Raw genomic sequence first — 21,842 nt, forward strand, 5'->3', positions numbered from 1 at the left:
AACGGCTAAAGTCAGCCACTCGGCTTTTGACTATAATCAGGTTTAATTAAGGTTTTAAAACCTAAAAAGTGTTAATAACTTACAAGTAAAAATATACACATGCAAATTTTTAAATAAAGACCCAAAACGATGTGGGCGCAGTGTTACATTTCAGTGTTCCGGTCATTAGAAATTCCTTCGCTCGACTTATCGAGTATACATCGAATGACGAATGAGAAATACTGTCATCACTAGCAATAAATAAAAACAAAAGAGTTGAAATATAAAGCGATATGAGGACGGTTGGTGTTTGGCCACTAATGAATCACAAAAGCTGATAAGTGCTAATTTTAAAACCTTGTTCTTGCAGTCATCACCAGTACTTAAATACCTCTTGGAGAAGGATGTACAGGTGTCGAAGCATTTCGTGATAGCCGTCTCCAACCTGTCGTTCTTCAAATCTCTGCGAATCCACAGCAGATTTCTGGAGATATCCTGCGATGGAATCGCTTGGTTCGTCTCATGGATCGCCTTCATCTGGTTGCTCAGCTCGAAGAGCTTGTACCAAATGCAAGTCAATATGCTCTTCGGCCTAATACTCGATGTAGTGATCGTGGCCGTGCTGAAGGCGCTGGTTCGACGTAGGCGACCGGTGGCCAGCAAGGATATGCTGACCATTGGACCCGATAAGTTCAGCTTTCCCTCAGGTCACGCCTCCCGTGCGTTCTTCGTGCTCCTGTTCTTCGCCAAGCTGTACCCGCTCCACATCATATTCCTAATGCCGGTCACAGCTTGGGCTGTAAGCGTGGCCATCTCACGGCTCATCCTCCAGCGTCATTATGTTTTGGATATCTGCGCCGGTGCTGCCATCGGAGTGTTGGAGGCACTAATCGTGGGGCTTCTGTGGATCAGCGAAGAAACTGCATTTAGCATTGTGGGCTTTGTTACCGAGGAAACTGTCGATAGCATGGAGTAACGCAAATTTACGATTGGAACACCGAAAGCAATAGATAATCTCTAGATCATTATGATGAATGCTTTAACCAAATACATTGTTAATGTTAAATAAATTCATATTAATGTGTATTTCGCATAATTTTTCTACCCGTATTCCTCTGTGAAAAGTAAAAGTCTACTTTAAATGAGACTAAAGTCGTTATACAACCTTCTTTAATAAAATAAAATAAATATTAAAACTTTGAAAGACATTTAGATTATTAATTTTAAAAAACTATATTGTAAATTCCTTTGTTCCGAGTCTTAGCACTCCTAAATATATCGATTCATCGATAAGGAGTCAACAACCCCAACGACTTCGTCGGGGGATGAAATGTTGTATGCCACATAAAGTTTTCGCGAAAGGATAAATACAAAAATATTTTCGGAATCGTTGGCATGTCAATTGGACTATTGAAATAACAAAAGGCTTCATATTGTTAGCTAGATTAAGCAATATGAACAAATACTCGGCATTTATTGTGTGCATTTCGCTCCTGCTTTTATTTACAAAAAAGGATGTGGGGAGCCATAATGTGGACTCCGGAATATATGGGTAGGTATTTTCACCGAAAAGCTCAAGTTTCCACAACAATAATTAGCGAAATACTTTTGTGCGTATTAATAATTAATCAAATCATGAGCTTAGAATGTTTTCAAATGTTAAAAATAACTGAACATTGTGTATACTCGAATGCAGAAATCCTTAGCCGAGCTAATCCTTTTAATCCTTAAAAATGCAATATAATATTTGCCCCGTAGTTTCCAGCAATCATCGGGTATCTGCCATATTTACAATGGCACCATTTGTCGCGATGTCTTGAGCAATGCCCATGTTTTCGTATCCCCCAATCTCACCATGAACGACTTGGAGGAGCGATTAAAGGCAGCTTATGGAGTAATCAAGGAGTCCAAGTGAGTACAATGCCATTTAAACATTTCGTAGCTAATGCCAAGTGCATATTTTCAGGGATATGAACGCAAATTGCCGCATGTACGCTTTGCCCAGCTTGTGTTTCAGTTCAATGCCAATTTGCAGGACTCCTGAGCGCACGAATCTCTTGTACTTCGCCAACGTGGCCACGAATGCCAAGCAGCTGAAGAACGTCACCATTCGCAGGAAGAGAACCAAGTCCAAGGACATTAAGAACATAAGCATATTCAAGAAGAAGTCGACCATCTACGAGGATGTGTTCAGCACAGACATATCGAGTAAATACCCACCAACCAGAGAGTCTGAGAACCTAAAGCGCATTTGCCGCGAGGAGTGCGAACTTCTGGAGAACGAGCTGTGCCAGAAGGAGTATGCCATTGCCAAGCGACATCCCGTCATCGGGATGGTGGGTGTGGAGGATTGCCAGAAGCTGCCGCAGCACAAGGACTGCCTGTCCTTGGGCATCACCATCGAGGTGGATAAAACGGAGAATTGTTACTGGGAGGATGGATCGACATACAGAGGTGTTGCGAACGTCTCCGCATCCGGAAAGCCATGTTTGCGTTGGTCTTGGCTGATGAAAGAAATCTCCGATTTCCCCGAGCTCATCGGTCAGAATTATTGCAGGTAATTTTAGGATTTTGTAGTATATTCAAACAGAAATTGAAATAATTAGTTATTTTTAACCTCGGTAGAAATCCTGGAAGCGTTGAAAATAGTCCTTGGTGTTTTGTGGACTCCTCGCGTGAACGCATAATCGAACTTTGTGATATTCCAAAATGCGCGGACAAAATATGGATTGCCATTGTCGGAACGACTGCAGCCATTATTCTAATATTTATAATTATATTTGCCATAATACTTTTCAAAAGAAGAACAATCATGCACTATGGAATGAGGAATATTCATAATGTGAGTACAAATATAAGGATATGCCACAGAGTATTACAATTATTCTTACAGATCAACACACCCAGCGCCGATAAAAATATCTACGGAAATTCGCAGCTTAATAACGCACAAGATGCTGCCAGGGGCAATCTGGGAAATCTATCCGATCACGTTGCTTTGAACTCCAAACTCATCGAGAGGAATACTCTGCTGAGGATAAACCACTTTACGCTGCAGGATGTTGAGTTTCTGGAGGAGCTGGGCGAAGGAGCTTTCGGTTCGTAATTCCGGTATAATCATGTTATATAGTTCTAAATATCCAATAATTTATAGGAAAAGTTTACAAGGGACAGCTCCTGCAGCCCAACAAAACCACGATAACAGTTGCCATCAAGGCGTTGAAGGAAAACGCCTCGGTGAAAACGCAACAGGACTTTAAGCGCGAAATCGAACTAATCTCGGATCTGAAGCATCAGAATATAGTGTGCATATTGGGCGTTGTGCTCAACAAGGAGCCCTACTGCATGCTGTTCGAGTACATGGCCAATGGTGATCTGCACGAATTCCTGATCTCAAACTCACCCACCGAAGGCAAGTCGCTGTCGCAGTTGGAATTCCTGCAAATAGCTCTACAAATCAGCGAGGGAATGCAGTATCTGTCCGCCCATCATTACGTTCATCGCGACTTGGCAGCTCGCAATTGCCTGGTAAACGAGGGTCTGGTTGTGAAGATATCCGATTTTGGACTATCCAGAGACATTTACAGCTCGGATTATTATAGGTAAGACTTTGGATATATATTAAGCTTGCAGCTACAGAGGGCAAACATAAATTTGTAATGGTTTCTATTGCAGAGTTCAGTCAAAGTCGCTATTGCCTGTGAGGTGGATGCCCTCGGAATCGATATTGTATGGAAAGTTTACCACAGAGAGTGATGTTTGGTCCTTTGGAGTCGTTCTTTGGGAAATATACAGCTATGGAATGCAGGCAAGTATCTCAACCTTCATATAAATGCGCAATATCTAATCCATTACTATCTAACTTTAGCCATACTACGGTTTTAGCAATCAGGAAGTAATCAATCTCATCCGTTCACGGCAACTGCTCTCCGCTCCGGAAAACTGTCCCACAGCTGTCTACTCGCTCATGATCGAGTGCTGGCATGAGCAGTCAGTAAAACGTCCAACATTCACAGATATTTCGAACCGTCTCAAAACTTGGCACGAGGGCCACTTTAAGGCCAGTAATCCAGAAATGTAAACTTAAGATTTTACACATATGTATTTTCAACGAAATGGACTGTAAAATAAGTAGGTTTAAGAATTTAATAAAACGAATGATATCGAAAACCCGAAGATTGTTTAGATTTTGGGGAAAGAACCAATTGATTTTCGATTATATTACCTTTTTCGTAACTTTATTAAGTGAGATTTGTTCGTAATAACCATATGGTATTTAAATATTTTGTTGTGCCACTCGGACAATTCTTTTATCCAGTAGCTATGCCCAGGGCAACGCCACCGAAAAATGATGCCAAAAATATGTGCAGATCGTTGACTTTTGGACCCTCCTCATCGCCAATCAGTTTGGTGTACCATTTCGCCACTTTCTTGCCGTTTCGGGTTAGGAGGCTTTCCGCTCTGTCTAATTGATTGTCGACATATCTTTCGGTCTGCAAATTGAGTTCAGCATGAATAAAGTATGCATATAGATAAATGGTTTAAATTGATTATACCTTATCCTTCCAGTTCTTCTCACGACCCAGCGAGGCTTCCACTTTGTCGGCGAGCTTATCCACGCTCTTATCCAACTTAGACCAATTTATTTTTACAAGTCCTTCCTGGTGGGCGATTTCGAGCAAAATTATGCTGCCGCCAACTGCAAAGGCAGCAAATTTGCCAATCTTCATAGTTGTATATCCTGTGACCCTGCAAAATTTTTATATATTTAGTGAGATAAAATACACAAATTCCAGCCAATGCTATAAATGTGCAACTCATCATTTGGCGCATAGACCTGTATACTAAATTGCCGAATTATCTAGCTTATCTTGTGCAAAATATATCAGCTTTATCTGATTAATAACTCATTTCATTACACTATTTAGTTCTTTTCTTTTTTAGGGAGGTCCTTTATTTCTGTATCCCGAAAACAAAAACTAGTACATATTTGCAATAGATGTAGCGGCTAAGCGCATTCAGTTGTATATTTTAATGAAATACCTATTTTGACACTCTACTACTACACTAGATCTATCTACTAGATATTAGCTACAGTATGCAAATAATCAATTCACTTCAAATTCCAAAGAAAATCGGCATTGCTAAAATTTAACTGATTCGCCGCAATGATATAACTACATACCATCCTGATGAGACGCCAATAAGCATCTGCGAATATGCTGAGCGTTGGCCAATATCGCTAAAAACTTTCTTAAAAATTTCCGAATAATTAGTCATTTTTAAAATTAGATGTCGACGTTAAGATGCAAAATTCTGACCGCCCAGTTTACGTCAATTTAACACAATAATATATGCCCGTCAAGATAGCGTCACTTTGGGCAACATTTTTGGGGTGGCTGTATTGGAACTCGGAAACGGAACAACATATGTTAGGGGAATTATGCGAAAAAGAGTAAGCAAAATATGTGGTAGCAATTAGCGTAGAAATGATAATCAGCTGATTTTGTTGACAAAAGATGCTGATTTTCAAATGTTTATAATGCAGCAAATAATTATAAAATCATGGAATATTTATTATTAATCTGCGCCTATATGTAAAAAGATATTTATATATGAAAAACTAATATCTGCAAAGGATTAAGAATGGGTTTGAACAGAAAAATATACCCAACTTTTAGTTAATTTTAGTAAACTTATTCAGGCACAGATTGTAACAAGAAATGCTATTTTGTCTTACCTTTGTCAATCCTAAATCCAAAAATTGGCAAATTTTTAGTTCCTCTTATTATTTATTGATCTTAGCTAGTGCCTTATTTAAAGTTTTTAGTAAAGATCAACTTTTCGAGTCGAAAAATGTTTTTTTCAAAAAGTCAATTTTCTCCCCCTTACTTTAGACAAAAACCCAAAGTTCGAATGAAATCTACAATACAAAATGTACATGAGTTTATTTAAAATAATTGTTAAAACTACTTAAATAAATATCATACAGTATATTTACAAATTCGAATAGATTAGCCAATTACTTAGCAATTTTAATTACTTTGCTAAATCACCAAGAATTATAAGTCCGTAATAAGCATTGATTACAGGTATGTTGATTCACCTGAAAATAAATAAAAATATTCATTTATTGGTTTAGTTTTTGCTCAAACAAGCTTAACGAATTTATTAACTAAAACTCAACGAGAATACGATAAATATCAAAATAGCATGAATGAATTACAAGCAGAAGACTTTTGATGATGATGAAACACACAAAAGACACATTCTGCTTCGGGATCTTGATGAGATATTGTATTGAGTTTTCAACAGCAGCAACAGTGAAATAACTAGACGAATTAGTCGAAGCTCGACAGTTCGATGCTAGTTTTGTTAAATGAATTGAGTAGAAGGACAATGGCAGTGCCCAGAGTCACATACTTATGAAGCGGTGAGAGATGTGTGATGAGAATCGATGCGGATACTGATTAAGGATTGCCGGTTAGTTGACCATTCGAGCCGCATGCAGGGGCTCCCACTCACTCACCTATGTACATTAAATTCTAAACAGATGTGCAGAGCGCAGCTGTAATCGATCGGTTCCCCGTGAAAGGAAGTGGATCTGTGTAAGCCTGTCTCTGCTAGTATACTCGTAAAAGTCTTGGGGACATATAAATCCAGTTCTGGTGGCTTCGTTTTATACATCAAAATTAAGAGATCGTTCAGCCAGAAGTCTTTTAAATCGTCTCGGGTGATTATTCTGGCGAAGTCAACAAGTCAATAAGAATATAAATGTGTGGACGACATATGCTATAAAGGCTATCTCTTTTAACAAATCTAACAAATCTTAATTTCAATACTCATACAGTACAATTAATTACAAAATCAAACCGATAAAGGTCCAGATATCAATTGAATCGAAACTCTTAGTATTAAATAAATGTGAAATTAGAACGAACGTTCATCAGTATTACTCGATTAAAACAGATAGATTTTAGTGAGATCTGGTCATTGAGAGTATAGTGTGTGCAGCAAACTCACCGGATTCCCAATCTTCCTCGCCATCTTCGGTACCACAGTTGAATTTTGGAGAGGATTGTTTACATGTGATGTATGAATTGTAATTGATGTTCTTATTTTCGTTTATACTTCGAGTGTCAGAGGTGATATGAACTTCACTATTCTGCCATTTGATTAAATCAGTTTTCTTAATGGACGGTTGATTAAATATATGATTTCGTTTTATTTCCTCTTTTGTGGAATCATTCAAGCTTGGTAAAAGAGTTTTGCTATTAGGTTGTTTGCGTTTGCACGCAGTCGAAGTATTTTTTGAATTGGTTGATGTGTCGTATTGAATTTTAGTCTACGAATATTAGATTTATAGATTAAGCATATTGGTCTGCGCAAAACGTGTTTTCACTTACAACTATATCCTTATGATCCAACGTTTCTATTGTTTGACTTTTCGCTGTATTATCATTGACGATCGCAGTTAAGACTTTCTTTTCGGTATAGCAGTTTGGACGCAAACTGTCATAGTCTGATCTTTCGAAATTTAAAACATTTTCGTTTCTCTCTTTTTCGGACGCTTCAGCTTGAACATCATTGCTAAAATTTTCTGCCTCAAAAACGATTGAAATCTGAAAAGAAATCAAGCACATTTCGTCGTTAATTTCGCAGCATCTATTAAAATGCTTCGAAATATCCTACCTTGAATTCCTCTGAGAACCTTTTATGTTCGCTGTCTTTATGTACATCATCGATTTCCGATTTGCTTAAAGTGTGTATATATTTGTTAACTGTTCCATTGGACTCGCAAACTAAAGATAATGCTTAATTAAATCGTTTATTTAATGCATGTGCAACATTAAGTATACTTACGTGAATAGTTTCGCACAAAATACGTGTTTAGCCAAAAGTGACCAATGATTTTATCAGGTGATTTTTGTGTTAGTTTGAATTTTACATCGCCGGAAACTGGTAATGATGGTTTAATGGTCAAAACAAATGATTCTTGAAAATCAATCGCAAAGGTTTTCAGTATCTGCAATTTCAAAAAAAATAAGAATATTGCCGCTGGTTAGAAAGATATTCGAAAAGGAATACTTTAGTGCATTGAAGTCATGTGAAATATTATCTTTTTGCAATGCTACGGGCAGAAAATTAATGCTGCGGCTATATATACTTACATCTGGCTTTGAATTTTCTGTGGCTGAGTCGTGTAATACAGATACTGAACATTCTACCGTGCCTAAGTTTTGCACACAACTGGACTCCGAGAAGCGTATTTCACATACCTGAGATATACAAATGGCATATTTAGATATTGTTTGGCGCTGATTGTGTCGCTGCTGCTCGAAATACTCACGTTAAGGCTTACTTTCGAATATGGAACACTTGAACAAACTAGTTTGGAAAAATACTGAACATATCGACGCTGAGATGGGATTGTCACACCTTTTCGGTCCTTTGTACGCTTCTCATCATACCACGCTAATGCCTCGTCGGCGGATTTTTTAAGTCCACTGTACACTAAATATGCACAGATCATGGTACCTGAAATGAAAAAAAAGGGTTAGTTAGTAGCCCTACAAATATGCAACCAAGATCATAAGTGTGTATTGGACACATTTCCTACCGGTTCTGCCTTTTCCAGCCTTACAGTGCACGGCTACGACATTGGACGAATCTTCCTTGAGCCACAAATCAACATCACTGCAAAATCGTTGTATTAACTCAATCGTTGGAGGGTTATGATCATCGAACGGATAAACAGCTACTCTCTGTAATGCGAAATAGCATATTTTACATATTTAACGCCGCCAAAGAGAAAAGGTTCACCAAAATTACCCCGTGAAATTTATCAACGTCGTAACTACGCTCCGAGCACAGGTTATAGACTTTATAATGCTGGGCATGATTCTCTTCCAATAGCTTGAAGACATCTTCCAGACGATTTCTGAATAGGCCCTCTAGTTTATCCGGTGCTGGATAGCCCATGGCAATTATGTTATCATTAATGTCTGTGGGTAAATAAATGATTTAATTTAGTATTCCATAGATTGCGGCTGATTCAGTAACTTACATGTTAAATCCAAATTGTATCCTTTTTCTTTGTATCGTATACGTTTTTTACTCACTACATTGCGTATCACGTTGGACATTAACGAAATAGTGTTGGCCATATTTTTAAGGTTTAAAGACTTGTCTTTTTTTTTAAATTAGATTAGCTGCATCCATTCAAATGTATTTGGGAACATGTGCTTGTCTTCTATTTACTCCATTGCAAAGTGTACGTTCTGAAAGGAATGTAAAGCATATTAATTAATCTAAATGATCTGTATGTTTTCCAAAGCAAGTTAGAAAAGTATTGACTCGTTTCTACTGAGAATTAGATAGGTTTCTAATATGGTCAATAGGAACTGCTTAATTATACTGTGGCAAGGCATTCTAGAGGGATATGTGTAACTAATAATGGGCTTGTTTATTCCCGATCCATTTAGTTTGTTCTATATAAACTATAGTTCTCACTCCGCTAAGATATATTCCTGTTTGCAGTTCTTGCTTGGATACATATTTAAGCACGTACATACACATACAGAGGTGCACTCTCTATAGGAATAGTTCCCTACTTGTTTTCCCAGGAACAGGTAAAGAGTTAACTTCAGTTCGGTTTATATATCCACAAATATCCTTAGCACAAACATGCACACACACGCACACACTCGCACATGCACAAGCACATACATACACAACACACAGGCAGGCATTTGCGGCACACACGTGAAACATACTTACATGTATCGGCATATTATCAAAGATAAACAATATAACAATCTTCCGCTTGGCATAATACATTCAGATTGGTTGTCAAATGGTCCTGGTTGTAATTAAACTGGCCAACAGAACAGAGTTCTCTTATTGAAGCCCAACGCACGGCGATTTCGATACGAATGCGAGCAATTAAATGGGTTCGTTGGCTGAGGGGGCGATTTTCGAGGGGTGAAAATCAAAATCAAAATCCGTTTTAGAAACACCGAGCAGTAATTTCGAATTACTTAACATAGCGACTGATTTGGCAACTGTTTTTTGTTTTATCTCGCCGAGTAGACACACTTTTTTGACAAACTGTTTGCGAATGGTGGTATGTATTGTAGTTAGAGCACATATGCATGTACAGAAATATGCAGATATGGATGATGGGCATGTGCACATATATGCACCGATTTTTGTGCATTTATGTACATATTTGTTTAAACAAAAACATATTTACAATTCCACAGACATTTTACACATTTACACTATCAGCACCACACGAATATATGTGCCCACTGTTTAATACATATGTATGTGCATATGGGTATGTTTAAGTCAATAAGCTAAATGTTCCAACCGAGCAGGTTCTGGCTACTGCATTTCAAAAAGCTATCACATGTTTTGCTCTAAGCCACGAAATTTCAAAAAAAACTTTTCAATTATGTGTAAAACTTAAACAGTAGCGCTCATGCTCTATTAAATGTATTATTAATTTATCAAGCGTGAGAACCACAGGGTGTTTACGGCGAGCGATACCACCACAAGATTTGAGAAAATGTACATCCAGTGCTATCGACGTGCGTGGTGCCCTCTCGATTAAATTGTGTATGCAAAAACTATCGATGGGCCATCGATAGAACTATTTATATTTTAACTGTGCAGCTCTAAAACGTTTTAACTCGCAATGTGCAATTGTCAATCAATTTGTTTTTAATCTCAATAAACACACACATAACTTAATGCTACTATTAACATGACTACTAACAAAATTTTTACTCGAGTTCTACTCACGAAATAAATTTTTCAGCAGCTATTAAAAAGTTAAATTTCTTGTAAAACCCAATTTTTGGTGTGCGATTTTTCAAAATGCAAACATTTTTCAGATTTATTTATTTATTTATTTTTAGTTCGAACCATTAAAATTCTATTAAAAACTATCAGATTGGGTAATACCACTAATGTAATCCTCTCTTTTTTTATTTACAATCGATAAAAGTGCAACAGGTTTTTTATGGGTATTCGATTTTTTTGGACATAAATATGAATTGGAATTTAAGGTTCCTTTCAAAAAGAGTCCTGCTACCTGAATACATTAAAATTTAAAACAATTTTCAACAATTTAAAAATTAAATTTGTATCTTAAGGCTAGTTGGCTTCCACAAAATGAATTCTTAACCACTTAATTCTCAACTGTTCACTTTAATTCGTAACTTGAATAAAACATAAAATAGGCCAATTATCAGTAAATGTTATTGAAGCAAATAGGATTCGAAGACGAAGAAATAAAAACAAGTGTTTTGCCGTGTTAACCAATTTCTCATTTATTTGTCTCGCTTGTGATTTGTTTAAAAAGTTTCTGCAGTCCATCGTTTAAATATTTAATAGCCCCTTGGGCTAGCTAACTAATCGTCGTTATCTCAAGTATTGCTTAGCTATGTTTTGAACTTTAAGCAATCTAATAAATCTGAAAGTGGCGTTAAGAGATACTCCAACAAATGACCTGTTAATTTAGTTAAATGAAATAAAACATAAACATTAAAACCGATGCGCTTAATATAGTTGCTTGCAGCATTGGCTAGATTTTTGCCGTTTCGACCCAACTACAATAAGTTATAGATTTGTATAGTATTTGTCTTAATAGGTAAAAAGTTAGATCGATGGATAGTACACATGCAATATTTCTTACCAAAACGTAAAGTCTGTGATCTGTTTGGCGGTTATTGCTTTTTGTGTTTTCAAGATCCAGAAAACAAAGCAGATTTTCGAAAACGCTTTCTTACCAGTTTCGGACTGCTGACTGCTTCATTTCGTAGGGTTTAATGCGATGGTTATAAAAGGTTCTGTAAAAATGAAGACCTACACAATTCCGAGTTCTCAAAGTTCTTTAATGTTTTAGACCAATTAGTTTGCGAAAGCTTGTATGTATACGAGAAACTGTTCCGCATTTCCTTTATTAAAATTGCGTACTTCTAGATTTTGGTTTGACGTTGTTCGAGTCTTAGCGTATTTTCCTTACTAGTTTTCTACGTTATAACTTAAATTTTACGTGCTTGCAATTGTCATATTAATGGGTATTCGTTAAATAAATAATGAAGAGACGACGACTATCAGTTTTTTGTTTGTTTTTTTATCATTTTTTTTTTTTTGTTGTTGATGTGGGGGGATGAGGGAATCTGTTGGACGATCGAAAACGATCGAATGCTACGATTTTAAATGTTTGAGTCTGCGTTTTACGGTCGCGCTTAAGTTATTATTTATTAATCTTTACTCATAGGCAATCCTTAAGCAACTATGAGTGGTGTTGTCATTAGAATCGATGGTTTCCCACCGGCGAGCGGGACCTGAAGCGTCCGGCCGACTGACCACCAGTGCGTCCGTAGCTGGCGCTACTTCCGCTGCTGTAGCGGCTGCTGTCGCGTCCACCGCCGTAAACCTCGCGGCGATTGAAGCCGCTGCCGCCGCCCTCTCTGCCATTATAGCTGCTCGCACCTGATCGGCCGGAGCTATAGCCCCGCTCCGTGTGCCGGCTTGAGGATCCGCTGGATCCGCGTTGCCGGAAACCGCCTCCGCCGCTACCACCGCTTGTGATGCTGTGCCGGCCAAAGTCGCCGCGTCGTCCGCCCCTGTCCATGGGTCCGCCACGCCTACCCTGGCGTGGCCGCCCCTTTGAGATCTCCACGCGCAGCTGGGAGCCGAGCAGCTCGGATCCGTTCAGTATGTCGCACGCCTTTTCGGCGTCGTCGCGGTGCTCGAACTCGACGAACGCAAAGCCCGGCGGATTGAAGGCTATCCACACCGAATTCAGCTTGCCATACTTTGTGAACTCCCCCTCCAGATCGTCCTTTTTCACTTTGTCGGTAAGATTGCCGACATACACCCGTGTCCCGCGCTGATCACCCATGCTGGACATCTGGATTCACTGTTTCTGATTCGTTTTCGGAGTTATCCTGCAAATCGGATAGCTGCCTTGAAAAATAAATAATCAATAAGTTATCACCACCGGACAATTTAGCGTTTGTATCTATATCAAGTTTTCGGCCAGGGTGGTTAAACTCGTTGCAAAAATGCTAATTTTCAAAAATAGCCTCGCATTTGGAACGCTGAGAATGGACGTGTGTCGGGATGTATTTATAGTTTAACAGCCCCTTAAAAAAGGGACTTCCCACTGCTCCAATGACTTGCACTTTAAATTATTAGTATACTTTGTACTTCGATATATAACACGGTAATCTGAAGAATTGTAGAAATACGTCGATTTAATTTATATAATTTTAAAAATAATTGTATGATTTTTAGTGAAATAAATAAATAATGTGATGTATAATATAAAATGTTTGTAAGAATATATAGCCATCTAGATTTTTATCCTCTGCAAAGCCAAAATAATGAATAATTTAATTTAGCATTTATTAATTATTATTTTATTAATTAATAATTTAACATTTGTGACTATTATCATATAAAGACAAGTGATTATAAGGAAGTGTATTACGATTTAATCTTTATTTAGTTTTTATCCTGATATATACAATTCTAATAGTTCCCTTAATGTGTTCCATTCCATCGTTTCATTTAAGACATATTACGATAGGCATCTTTGTGTGTGTGGATTTGTTTATTGTTACCTTGAGTATTTACGAAAGACGCATAATAACAAAGAGTTGCAAAGTTGTTGAGTTATTTGAAAGTTATAATGGCTGATATGGAGATGCAGAGCAACAAAATGTCAATAACGGAGGAGACACAAGCGGTAATTTATTATAAAATATAAAAGATGTACTCTTTATGCTTTAAACATGAAGTGAATTGTTCTAATGCGCAGTAAGGCTTTGCTTGTATATATGTACACGTATATATGCTATTCTCTGTATGCGTGTATATAATACATCTGTGATATTTATCATGCAAAAGCGCCAATTTTCAAACAAGATTTTAAGTTTGACTTATCGGAACTGCATTTTTCCGAATAAGAATAAGGACAGGAAATTGGTTTGGAATATCGTCAAATATTTATATTTTATATTATATTTATAAGCCGACGCGCAAAGAATGCGGAAAAAGGGGACGAAAACCAGGAAGAAAGACGTCTACTGAAAAATTGGACATCAAAGCCAAACTAGGTAAGACCAATATTTGCACTTATAACACTTAAACAACGGTATTACTTTTAATAGTACCAACATTCCCAAACACTAATACATATTTACTATGGCATTTTATATTACACGTATTTTCCCTTGCAGAACGCAGCAGACAAAGTGCCAGGGAATGCCGGGCGCGCAAGAAGCTGCGTTATCAGTACCTGGAGGAACTGGTGGCAGATCGGGAGAAGGCTGTAGTGGCTCTGCGTACGGAACTGGAGCGCGTCGGTATATAACTTATCAAGCCACGTCCAGCCAATTTATTTATTCTCATCTTTATTGCAGTTAATTCAATGGAATAACCAGTTGAGCGAAAGCAACACTCCAACCAACAATGACCAGTTACTTCAGGAACTCGGAATCCTCAAACAAGAATAACCTACATTTTAATTTTTAGCTTAAGAATATTACTTTTATAATAAATGTACGACGGTTACTATTTATATTATTACGAAAATCCTGCAGAATTTTTTGTTATTTTCAATATTGCATTTTACAGCTATTTATTGTTTAATTTTTATAGTGATTAAAGCCAAATTAAAGTATTTTTATGATAAATAAGAAATAATTAAATATTTGTTATTTAAGGGTGTTTTCCAATCGGTACACTGGAACAGTGATAAGTGGAACGATTAATCTAAGGGTTCGATAACTTAGTCGTGAAAAAGCTATCAATGGTTTCTCCCATCTCTCCATCGGCATAAAAATACAGAATAATCTAAAGAACTGAATAGATGTAAACATTATTTATAAACAGCATTAATAGTTATTCAATTGACAAACGTTTGTGCTGTAAGCAGCGCCTACATATGTGCCAAAATATTCTCACTACCAACAGAATCTCCAACAAGATATTATGGCTTTAAATGGATTTTTAGAATTCTTCCAAAAGGGCAAGGTATGTTTGGTCAATAACAAAACCATATGCAGTTGATATAGTTTCAAACTAATTTTCAGACCTTTAGGCCAAAGAAGCCCTTTGCATCCGGAACCATTAGGTATTCCTTACATAAGCAAGCCCAGGCCAGTTTGCAATCCGGGATTAATCTGCGGCAAGTGGTGCGTTTGCCGCAAGGGGAGAATCTCAACGACTGGCTAGCTGTGCACGGTGAGAATAATGAATTATACTATATATATAGTATACCTAACGTTGTATATTTCAGTTGTGGACTTCTTCAATCGCATAAACTTGATCTACGGAACCGTTTCTGAGTTTTGCAACGAAACTACATGTCCCACGATGTCTGGCGGCTCCAGATATGAGTACTTATGGGCCGATGGAGATCTGTAAGTCCAGGAAATGATATTCCGTAGAGCATAAACTAATGTGGCTACGATTTCAGATACAAAAAGCCAACCGCCCTCTCAGCCCAAAAGTACATTGAGCATTTAATGGACTGGATTGAGTCACAAATTAACAACGAAGCTGTTTTTCCAGTGTCCACGGGTAGGAAATAATATATTTTCCTTTATACATATTGTTTCGCCCTTTCCTAAATGTGTACCATTATTGCTTTCAGATGTTCCTTTTCCCAAAAACTTTTTAGCAATAAGTCGTAAAATTTTAACCCGTCTTTTTCGTGTTTTCGTCCACGTCTATATTCACCACTTCGATCGGATTGTGAGCATTGGAGCGGTGCGTACTAAATAGTTACTTTAATTAATTCAATAAACTGTGAAATGTTTTCCCCGTTTTCAGGAAGCTCACGTGAATGCCTGCTACAAGCATTTTTACTACTTTGTGCAAGAATTTGACATGATTTCGGCCAAGGAATTGGAACCCTTACAAGAAATGACATCTAGAATTTGCAAGGATAAGGATTGAAAGTAATTTGTACTGGATTGTATTGTAAATATGTATTGTTTATTACAGAATAAATAAGCGAACACAAAGATTGGTGTCCTTTTCCTAAAACGTAAAATTATAATTTTAGTTTTTCAAAATTTTTGTTTGTTGGTATTATTTTCTCATCAAAATGGTATATTAGGGGTACTCCTCTGTTAAAAATTGGTATAATAAAGTTTAATAGATTTGGTCGCACCGATGTAAACAGAGTTTTTCGCACTGAGTAAATTAAATTGCAGATTTATTTTGTTAAAGTAAGCACTTATTAGAGTATTGTACAAAATGGAGATGGTTGAACCCGATTCGCACTTGGTGGCCCTGAAAGGTAAATGTCGGATGCAGTGCAAATTACGGCCAAAGTATTGATGATTTCCTGTTTTCTTAGTTATGCGCTTGATGCGGCCCACTTTGGTGGGCCTTGGACCTGTGGTAACCTGCGAGCCCACGGATTTGGTGCAGAGATTTAGCAACTCCCAGGAGAGCGACGGAATGTCCGGTGCCTGTGCAGAGACCTTGGCGGCCGGCCAAGTGCTACTGCTGCCACAGTCCTTCGGCAGCATTTACCTGGGCGAAACATTCGCGAGCTACATCTGCGTCCACAACACCACCCCGAATCCGGTGGAGTGCGTCACCGTCAAGGCGGATCTCCAGTCGAACACGTCACGCATCAACCTATCCATGCACGAGAACTCCAAGTCGCCAGTGGTATTGCCGCCGGGTGGAACCATTGACGATGTGATACGATACGAGGTAAAGGAAATCGGAACACACATGTAAGTAGCACAGGAAAGTTGGCAAAACAAGCTCGTTCGTCCATATAATCTAAGAATATCATTAGATGTACTGAATTCCTTTCAGTCTCGTCTGCGAAGTGAACTACTCGACTCCTGCGGGCTATGCTCAATCGTTGAGAAAGTTTTTCAAGTTCCAAGTGCTGAAGCCACTCGATGTGAAAACCAAGTTCTACAATGCGGAAATCGACGAAATCTACTTGGAGGCACAGATCCAAAACGTGACCACCAGTCCCTTCTGCCTGGAAAAGGTGGAGCTAGATGGCTCCGAGGACTACTCCGTCACACCACTGAACACGCTGCCAAATGGGGAATCCGTATTCACGGTGAAGCACATGCTGCAACCCAACAATAGTTGTCAGTTCCTCTATTGCATCAAGGTAAAATGCACTGAACTCTAATATCTATAACAAATTCATACAATTTCGTATCTTGCGTGCAGCCCAAAGGAGATATTGCGAAGAACGTGGATACCCTGCGGCAATTTAATAATGTGGGAAAACTGGACATCGTCTGGAGGTCGAATCTGGGCGAGAAGGGCAGATTGCAAACTAGTCAGCTACAGCGATTGGTAGTTAAAACAATTGTAAATAAAATATATCCCATATAATATTCTAATTTTTTAGCCATTCGAATGCAAAACGCTCCGCTTGGAAGTACTGGATGCGAAGAACACCATTAAAATCGGCACGATATTCACGTTCAATTGTCGCTTGACGAATACATCCGAGCATCCAATGAAACTGAATGTGCGACTGGCTGCAAAGTTTTCGCCCGATAGTCAATACACGGGCTGTGCTGATTTTATGCTGAATCTTCTGCAAAGTGGCGAATCTGCCGAGTTTCCATTGTCCGTCTGTCCATCTAAATTGGGCCTCGTAAAAATAACACCCTTGGTATTGACCAACACGCTCCAAAATGAGCAGTTCACCATTGAAAACGTCGTCGATGTTTTTGTTGTTAATTCGGATTACGATAATGATACCACAACTCATCAGAATAAGTTAATTCGTTACGAAAGTGCTGCAAGCTGTTTGACCCAAAAGCAAGTTCAACTACAAGTTGTTTAGAATTGAATAGATGCAAAAATGTATACTTTAACTTTATGTTAATGTGGAATAGATTTTATAATTTATGTTGTTATTCTGTGTAAAACGCTATACCTTAATAAAAAAAGTCGGCGGGATAATTTTTTTAATGAAAATTTCCTGAAATGTCCTTAAAGAAATGTCCATTGAGTGCATTATGGAATCCTGAATTATTAATTCAGTTTATTAATTCCATATTTTATATACTTTCTTGTACATAGATAGTTCGATCTCTCTTTTCTTAGCAAATAACAAAATTAAATAAATAAATAAAAAACATACCCATGTTCCCACAATAGATTCAAAAAATACCACATTTAATTTAAATCAAATATAATTGAAAATTTAGACCAAATTTCTTATAGCAACACGGATTTTTTCGAACTTCTGCGCCGGTAACACTAGTCCACTTTTTAGATCATAACACTAGATCTTAAAATGTTACGAAATGTGTGCACATTTTCCACGCATTTTGGAAAATGCATATTCCAAGCCCAACAACCGATTCGCGGAATGGCGGGCCATTCCAAATGGGCCAATATCAAGCACACCAAAGCACTGAAGGATGGGGCACGAGCGGCGCTATTTGCAAAAATTTCGAGGCAAATTCGAATGGCCATTCAGGAGGGAAACTCCGCGGATCCGGCAATTAACTCCCTTTTGCGGACGGAAATCGAAAGAGCCCTCAAGCAAAACATGCCCAGTGGCACCATACAAAATACCTTAAACAAATTCAAAGCCAGCAAAGTGCAACTTAAGAAGTACAGGATCGATATCAAGTACAAAAGAAACGTGTACCTCATATGCATTTTCTATACCGACAACTTTTCTGGCGTTAAAATGGATGCGACACCGATGATCAAAAAAGCCGGGTAATATCTCAATTTGCATCATTTTGTTGGTTATAATTTACTTATGAGGTTTTTAGAGGTGAGTTCATGGATGTTGGAAACCTGTTTGAGGACTTTGGATTGATTGAAACGCGCTATGATACTGCAAAACTTCTAAATGAATCCAGTTTGGAGGATAAAGCCACCAATGATGCTATAGAGTTGGGCGCCGAAGAGATCGAAGTCGTTGACAATGCCGATGGCTCCGTCAATGTATGTGATTGTTTTCATGTATATTATATAAATATTAATTTTCCTACATTTATTCAGTTCCTATGCAGTCCATTGGTTTTAACTAGCTTAAGCAGGAAACTGGAAAAGGCTGGATACACCGTGGAAAACAGTGAACACATATTTTCGCCAATGGTAAATCATTCGTTAATTTAATTTTCCTATATTTAAATCGTATTATCTTTCAGAATGTAGTCCAATTATCACCCGAAGAGCAAAAGGCATATGATGTGTTTGTAGAAAAACTGAGAAACCTCCCAGGCTTAGAGGATATTTATGACAATGTGGAACAAACATGACTTGTTAAATAAAACGTTGAATATATTAATTACTGAGTTTAAATTTGAACTGTTAAGTAACAGAGTGTTCAATTTTCAGTGTTCCTGTTTCAGCGCCAAACGTTTCTGTTATTTTAAAGCTTATGTAAACTTGCTGGAATACCGTTGACGAACTAAAATCCAGCTGTTTGTATGAAACCAATGTGGAATCAAAATCATCGGTCGAAATTGAAAATATGAATTATTTAAGAGTTATTCGGAATAATTGGAAGAAATGCACGTTCGGAGCTGCAGTGTCTGTGTACGCGCTGCAAGCGCTGAAAACTCACATCGAGTATGCATTCAGAAAACAGTGGAAATTCGACGAAACTTTAACCTCCTCATTTGCTTTCCAGGATTGAACAACATATGCGGGAATTCGCCTCCAACATTCAGACCAATTGGGTATCGGATCGACCCAGAAAGGTACTGGTGGTCATGAATCCGGTGGCCAACAAGAAGAGATCGGAGAAGTTCGTAAGTAGCTGGCACACAGTTGACTAAGATGATAACCCAGCCATAGATTTTCAGTTTAAGAACTACTGCGAGCCGGTTTTGCATTTAGCTGGATATTCGGTGGAGATCCTTCGAACGAATCACATTGGTCATGCCAAAACCTACGTGGAAGAGCTGGCAACGCTACCCGATGCCATTGTGGTTGCCGGCGGCGACGGCACCTCATCGGAGGTGGTCACTGGGCTGATGCGTAGACGCGGCAATCTCTGCCCGATCACCATCCTTCCGCTGGGACGTTCGGTGCAGTCCGCATCCAAGCGCATCAACATCTTTGGCGTCAAGGACGTCAACTATGTGAAAAGCCTTTCCAAAGCCCTGGAACCTATGCTCAAGGATGAGAGTCAGTACCAGAGCGTGATTCGCTTCGATGTGATCAACGAAGAAGATGGCAGCGACAGCCAATTGAAGCCCATATTCGGTCTTAATGGTCTGTCCTGGGGTCTGCTGGAGGACATCGATGCGGCAAAGGATAAGTACTGGTACTTTGGACCACTGCGTCACTACGCTTCCGCTGCCTCCAAGTCCTTTGCCGATAACTGGAGCCTTAAGACCGACTATGTGTATACACCGCCGTGTCCTGGCTGCGTTGACTGTGCTGCTACTGCCCAGCGTCAGGAGACCGTCCAGCCCTCTGGCCTCTTCACCAGAGGCCTCATTAAGTACAAGAATAATGCGGGTGAAACCAAGAGGCCGCTCGTCAAGAACGACAATTGCAGCAAGAAGTTCGAGGGAAGCGCTGAAGCCAGCCAGATAAACATCAATTGTGTTCAGAACAAGGATAACTTTGCGGAGCTGGAGAGCCAGTTTATAAGCTCCCTGCAGCCGGGCTGGGAGTTCATCAAGCAAATTCCCGAAGTCACGTGCAGCAAAATTTTGCCCAGCTTGGTGGTTAAGAGCAGGACTATTCAACTGCATCCGGATGGTGAAATGGGCGAGAAGTTTTACTCCATCGACGGCGAGGAGTACGATGCAAGACCCATTAAGGTATCTGTTGTTCCCAATGCTATTAAAGTTTTTTGTTGACATTTTAAACGTGTATATTAATTAAATCTTGATTAAATGGCGCTACTAGTATAGCATAACACATTCACAGCAAAAGTTAACCGCTATTTCTTCCCAAATCCAGAGCTGCGTATAATCATTCTCAAACTTCTCTGCGGTGATCAAAATCAATTTATCGTTTATTCGAATGCATGAGCCAGTTTTACGGCGCAGTACTTTTATTGTAAATGATTTTGGCTTGCAATTAAAGTGATCATACCAACATTTTCTGGCAATACACTCGATCGAACGGATATAGCGTGGAAAGTAATTTAAGCCTAAGTCAATCCAGTTGATCTTCGACGAGCACTCCCACGGCCGCTGCTTGAACCCATCGATTCTCGGATGTCCCACACGATCCATGAACGCGCTCCTCGTGCGCAGGCTCTTGCTCCTCGGTGGCTCCTTCTTCTCCACCAGCGCAAAGTGGTTGGTCTCCCAGGCGGGAAAGTGGCTAACTGAAATCGCGTCACTGTCCGCATAGAATGGCAGCTCGTACGACGAACGCTTGTAGCCCAGATGATAGCTCTTCTCCTCGGGCTCGCCCGGCGGATCGATGCTCATATAGCGCGGATTGAATGCCTGTCCCAGAATTTTGGCCAGCGACTGCGTGGATAGCTCGGCGCAGTAATCGACATCATCTTGAGCCGTACCAAGAACTGCCAACCAAGTGAGCACAATGGCCAGTTCACTGTGGGATTTCATATTTGGACACAGTAATCGCAGAAACATGGCTGGCTAAAAACAGGGCTACTACACCAGTAGTAGCAACTGATTTATCGTGATTACAGCAGTTATCGTTGCTCTCTACACTGTAACTTATTTCGGTACTAAAGTAATAACAGCCAATTCAATGAAAAGAATGATTTTAATTTCAGTGTCATTGCGAAAGATTATAAATTAAATTTATTCATATATATAACTAAAACGCATTCTAAACTTTGGATAAATTTAAAGTTTTTTTTTATATTAAACTATAAAAGA

At 38.8% G+C, this 21,842-nt stretch overlaps 11 protein-coding genes across 14 annotated transcripts; 7 read left to right on the forward strand and 4 right to left on the reverse strand.

The window, feature by feature from the left end:
- The first annotated feature begins 176 nt into the window (after positions 1-176).
- LOC6611939 (phospholipid phosphatase 6) lies at positions 177-1,075 on the forward strand. Its single transcript, XM_002036420.2, has 2 exons — positions 177-281; positions 350-1,075. Exons 1-2 carry the CDS (start codon positions 273-275, stop codon positions 953-955), a joined length of 615 nt encoding a protein of 204 aa, XP_002036456.1. The 5' UTR covers positions 177-272; the 3' UTR covers positions 956-1,075.
- A 238-nt stretch (positions 1,076-1,313) lies between these two features.
- On the forward strand, positions 1,314-4,150 carry LOC6611940 (tyrosine-protein kinase transmembrane receptor Ror). Its single transcript, XM_002036421.2, has 8 exons — positions 1,314-1,531; positions 1,738-1,890; positions 1,946-2,536; positions 2,605-2,821; positions 2,873-3,077; positions 3,134-3,581; positions 3,655-3,787; positions 3,848-4,150. The coding sequence occupies exons 1-8, from the start codon at positions 1,434-1,436 to the stop codon at positions 4,058-4,060; spliced, it is 2,058 nt and encodes a 685-aa protein (XP_002036457.1). The 5' UTR covers positions 1,314-1,433; the 3' UTR covers positions 4,061-4,150.
- Positions 4,151-4,188: 38 nt separating this feature from the next.
- On the reverse strand, positions 4,189-5,329 carry LOC6611941 (FUN14 domain-containing protein 1). The gene is made up of 3 exons (XM_002036422.2): positions 5,165-5,329; positions 4,536-4,728; positions 4,189-4,472 (listed from the first exon to the last, which is right to left on the reverse strand). The coding sequence occupies exons 1-3, from the start codon at positions 5,257-5,259 to the stop codon at positions 4,290-4,292; spliced, it is 471 nt and encodes a 156-aa protein (XP_002036458.1). The 5' UTR covers positions 5,260-5,329; the 3' UTR covers positions 4,189-4,289.
- Positions 5,330-5,896: 567 nt separating this feature from the next.
- Positions 5,897-10,539, reverse strand: LOC6611942 (phosphatidylinositol 3,4,5-trisphosphate 3-phosphatase and dual-specificity protein phosphatase PTEN). 3 transcript variants are annotated; one of them, XR_004362357.1, is made up of 12 exons: positions 9,760-10,539; positions 9,047-9,260; positions 8,812-8,984; positions 8,600-8,744; positions 8,330-8,517; positions 8,151-8,258; positions 7,843-8,005; positions 7,672-7,781; positions 7,386-7,601; positions 7,003-7,324; positions 6,509-6,721; positions 5,897-6,085 (listed from the first exon to the last, which is right to left on the reverse strand). XR_004362357.1 is itself a non-coding variant. In XM_002036423.2 (11 exons), the coding sequence occupies exons 2-11, from the start codon at positions 9,144-9,146 to the stop codon at positions 6,066-6,068; spliced, it is 1,545 nt and encodes a 514-aa protein (XP_002036459.1). In that variant the 5' UTR covers positions 9,147-9,260; positions 9,760-10,539; the 3' UTR covers positions 5,897-6,065. The 3 variants fall into 3 exon arrangements, 2 of the variants coding, with proteins under 2 accessions (XP_002036459.1, XP_032580406.1); XM_002036423.2 differs by lacking the exon at positions 6,509-6,721; XM_032724515.1 differs by lacking the exons at positions 6,509-6,721; positions 7,003-7,324.
- A 1,322-nt stretch (positions 10,540-11,861) lies between these two features.
- On the reverse strand, positions 11,862-13,061 carry LOC6611943 (RNA-binding protein Rsf1). Its single transcript, XM_002036424.2, has one exon. It carries the CDS (start codon positions 12,905-12,907, stop codon positions 12,305-12,307), a length of 603 nt encoding a protein of 200 aa, XP_002036460.1. The 5' UTR covers positions 12,908-13,061; the 3' UTR covers positions 11,862-12,304.
- Positions 13,062-13,617: 556 nt separating this feature from the next.
- Positions 13,618-14,595, forward strand: LOC6611944 (REPTOR-binding partner). 2 transcript variants are annotated; one of them, XM_032714123.1, is made up of 4 exons: positions 13,618-13,747; positions 14,033-14,117; positions 14,241-14,362; positions 14,424-14,595. In XM_032714123.1, the coding sequence occupies exons 1-4, from the start codon at positions 13,691-13,693 to the stop codon at positions 14,514-14,516; spliced, it is 357 nt and encodes a 118-aa protein (XP_032570014.1). In that variant the 5' UTR covers positions 13,618-13,690; the 3' UTR covers positions 14,517-14,595. The 2 variants fall into 2 exon arrangements, with proteins under 2 accessions (XP_032570014.1, XP_002036461.1); XM_002036425.2 differs by having other exon boundaries at positions 13,620-13,747; positions 14,241-14,366.
- A 220-nt stretch (positions 14,596-14,815) lies between these two features.
- Positions 14,816-16,033, forward strand: LOC6611945 (MOB kinase activator-like 3). Its single transcript, XM_002036426.2, has 6 exons — positions 14,816-15,036; positions 15,096-15,246; positions 15,302-15,425; positions 15,482-15,585; positions 15,659-15,774; positions 15,838-16,033. The coding sequence occupies exons 1-6, from the start codon at positions 14,995-14,997 to the stop codon at positions 15,961-15,963; spliced, it is 663 nt and encodes a 220-aa protein (XP_002036462.1). The 5' UTR covers positions 14,816-14,994; the 3' UTR covers positions 15,964-16,033.
- Positions 16,034-16,161: 128 nt separating this feature from the next.
- Positions 16,162-17,979, forward strand: LOC6611946 (probable trafficking protein particle complex subunit 13 homolog). Its single transcript, XM_002036427.2, has 5 exons — positions 16,162-16,309; positions 16,370-16,757; positions 16,843-17,155; positions 17,218-17,346; positions 17,402-17,979. Exons 1-5 carry the CDS (start codon positions 16,267-16,269, stop codon positions 17,843-17,845), a joined length of 1,317 nt encoding a protein of 438 aa, XP_002036463.1. The 5' UTR covers positions 16,162-16,266; the 3' UTR covers positions 17,846-17,979.
- Positions 17,980-18,240: 261 nt separating this feature from the next.
- LOC6611947 (probable transcriptional regulatory protein MYPU_6240) lies at positions 18,241-19,326 on the forward strand. The gene is made up of 4 exons (XM_002036428.2): positions 18,241-18,735; positions 18,792-18,966; positions 19,024-19,119; positions 19,173-19,326. The coding sequence occupies exons 1-4, from the start codon at positions 18,302-18,304 to the stop codon at positions 19,281-19,283; spliced, it is 816 nt and encodes a 271-aa protein (XP_002036464.2). The 5' UTR covers positions 18,241-18,301; the 3' UTR covers positions 19,284-19,326.
- Positions 19,327-19,436: 110 nt separating this feature from the next.
- Positions 19,437-20,915, forward strand: LOC6611948 (acylglycerol kinase, mitochondrial). The gene is made up of 3 exons (XM_002036429.2): positions 19,437-19,596; positions 19,658-19,778; positions 19,833-20,915. Exons 1-3 carry the CDS (start codon positions 19,499-19,501, stop codon positions 20,838-20,840), a joined length of 1,227 nt encoding a protein of 408 aa, XP_002036465.2. The 5' UTR covers positions 19,437-19,498; the 3' UTR covers positions 20,841-20,915.
- On the reverse strand, positions 20,886-21,629 carry LOC116800232 (protein trunk). The gene has a single exon (XM_032714122.1). It carries the CDS (start codon positions 21,588-21,590, stop codon positions 20,886-20,888), a length of 705 nt encoding a protein of 234 aa, XP_032570013.1. The 5' UTR covers positions 21,591-21,629.
- Positions 21,630-21,842: the final 213 nt, after the last annotated feature.

This window comes from Drosophila sechellia, chromosome 2L (assembly GCF_004382195.2).
Source record: "Drosophila sechellia strain sech25 chromosome 2L, ASM438219v1, whole genome shotgun sequence".
Lineage (NCBI taxonomy): Eukaryota > Metazoa > Arthropoda > Insecta > Diptera > Drosophilidae > Drosophila > Drosophila sechellia.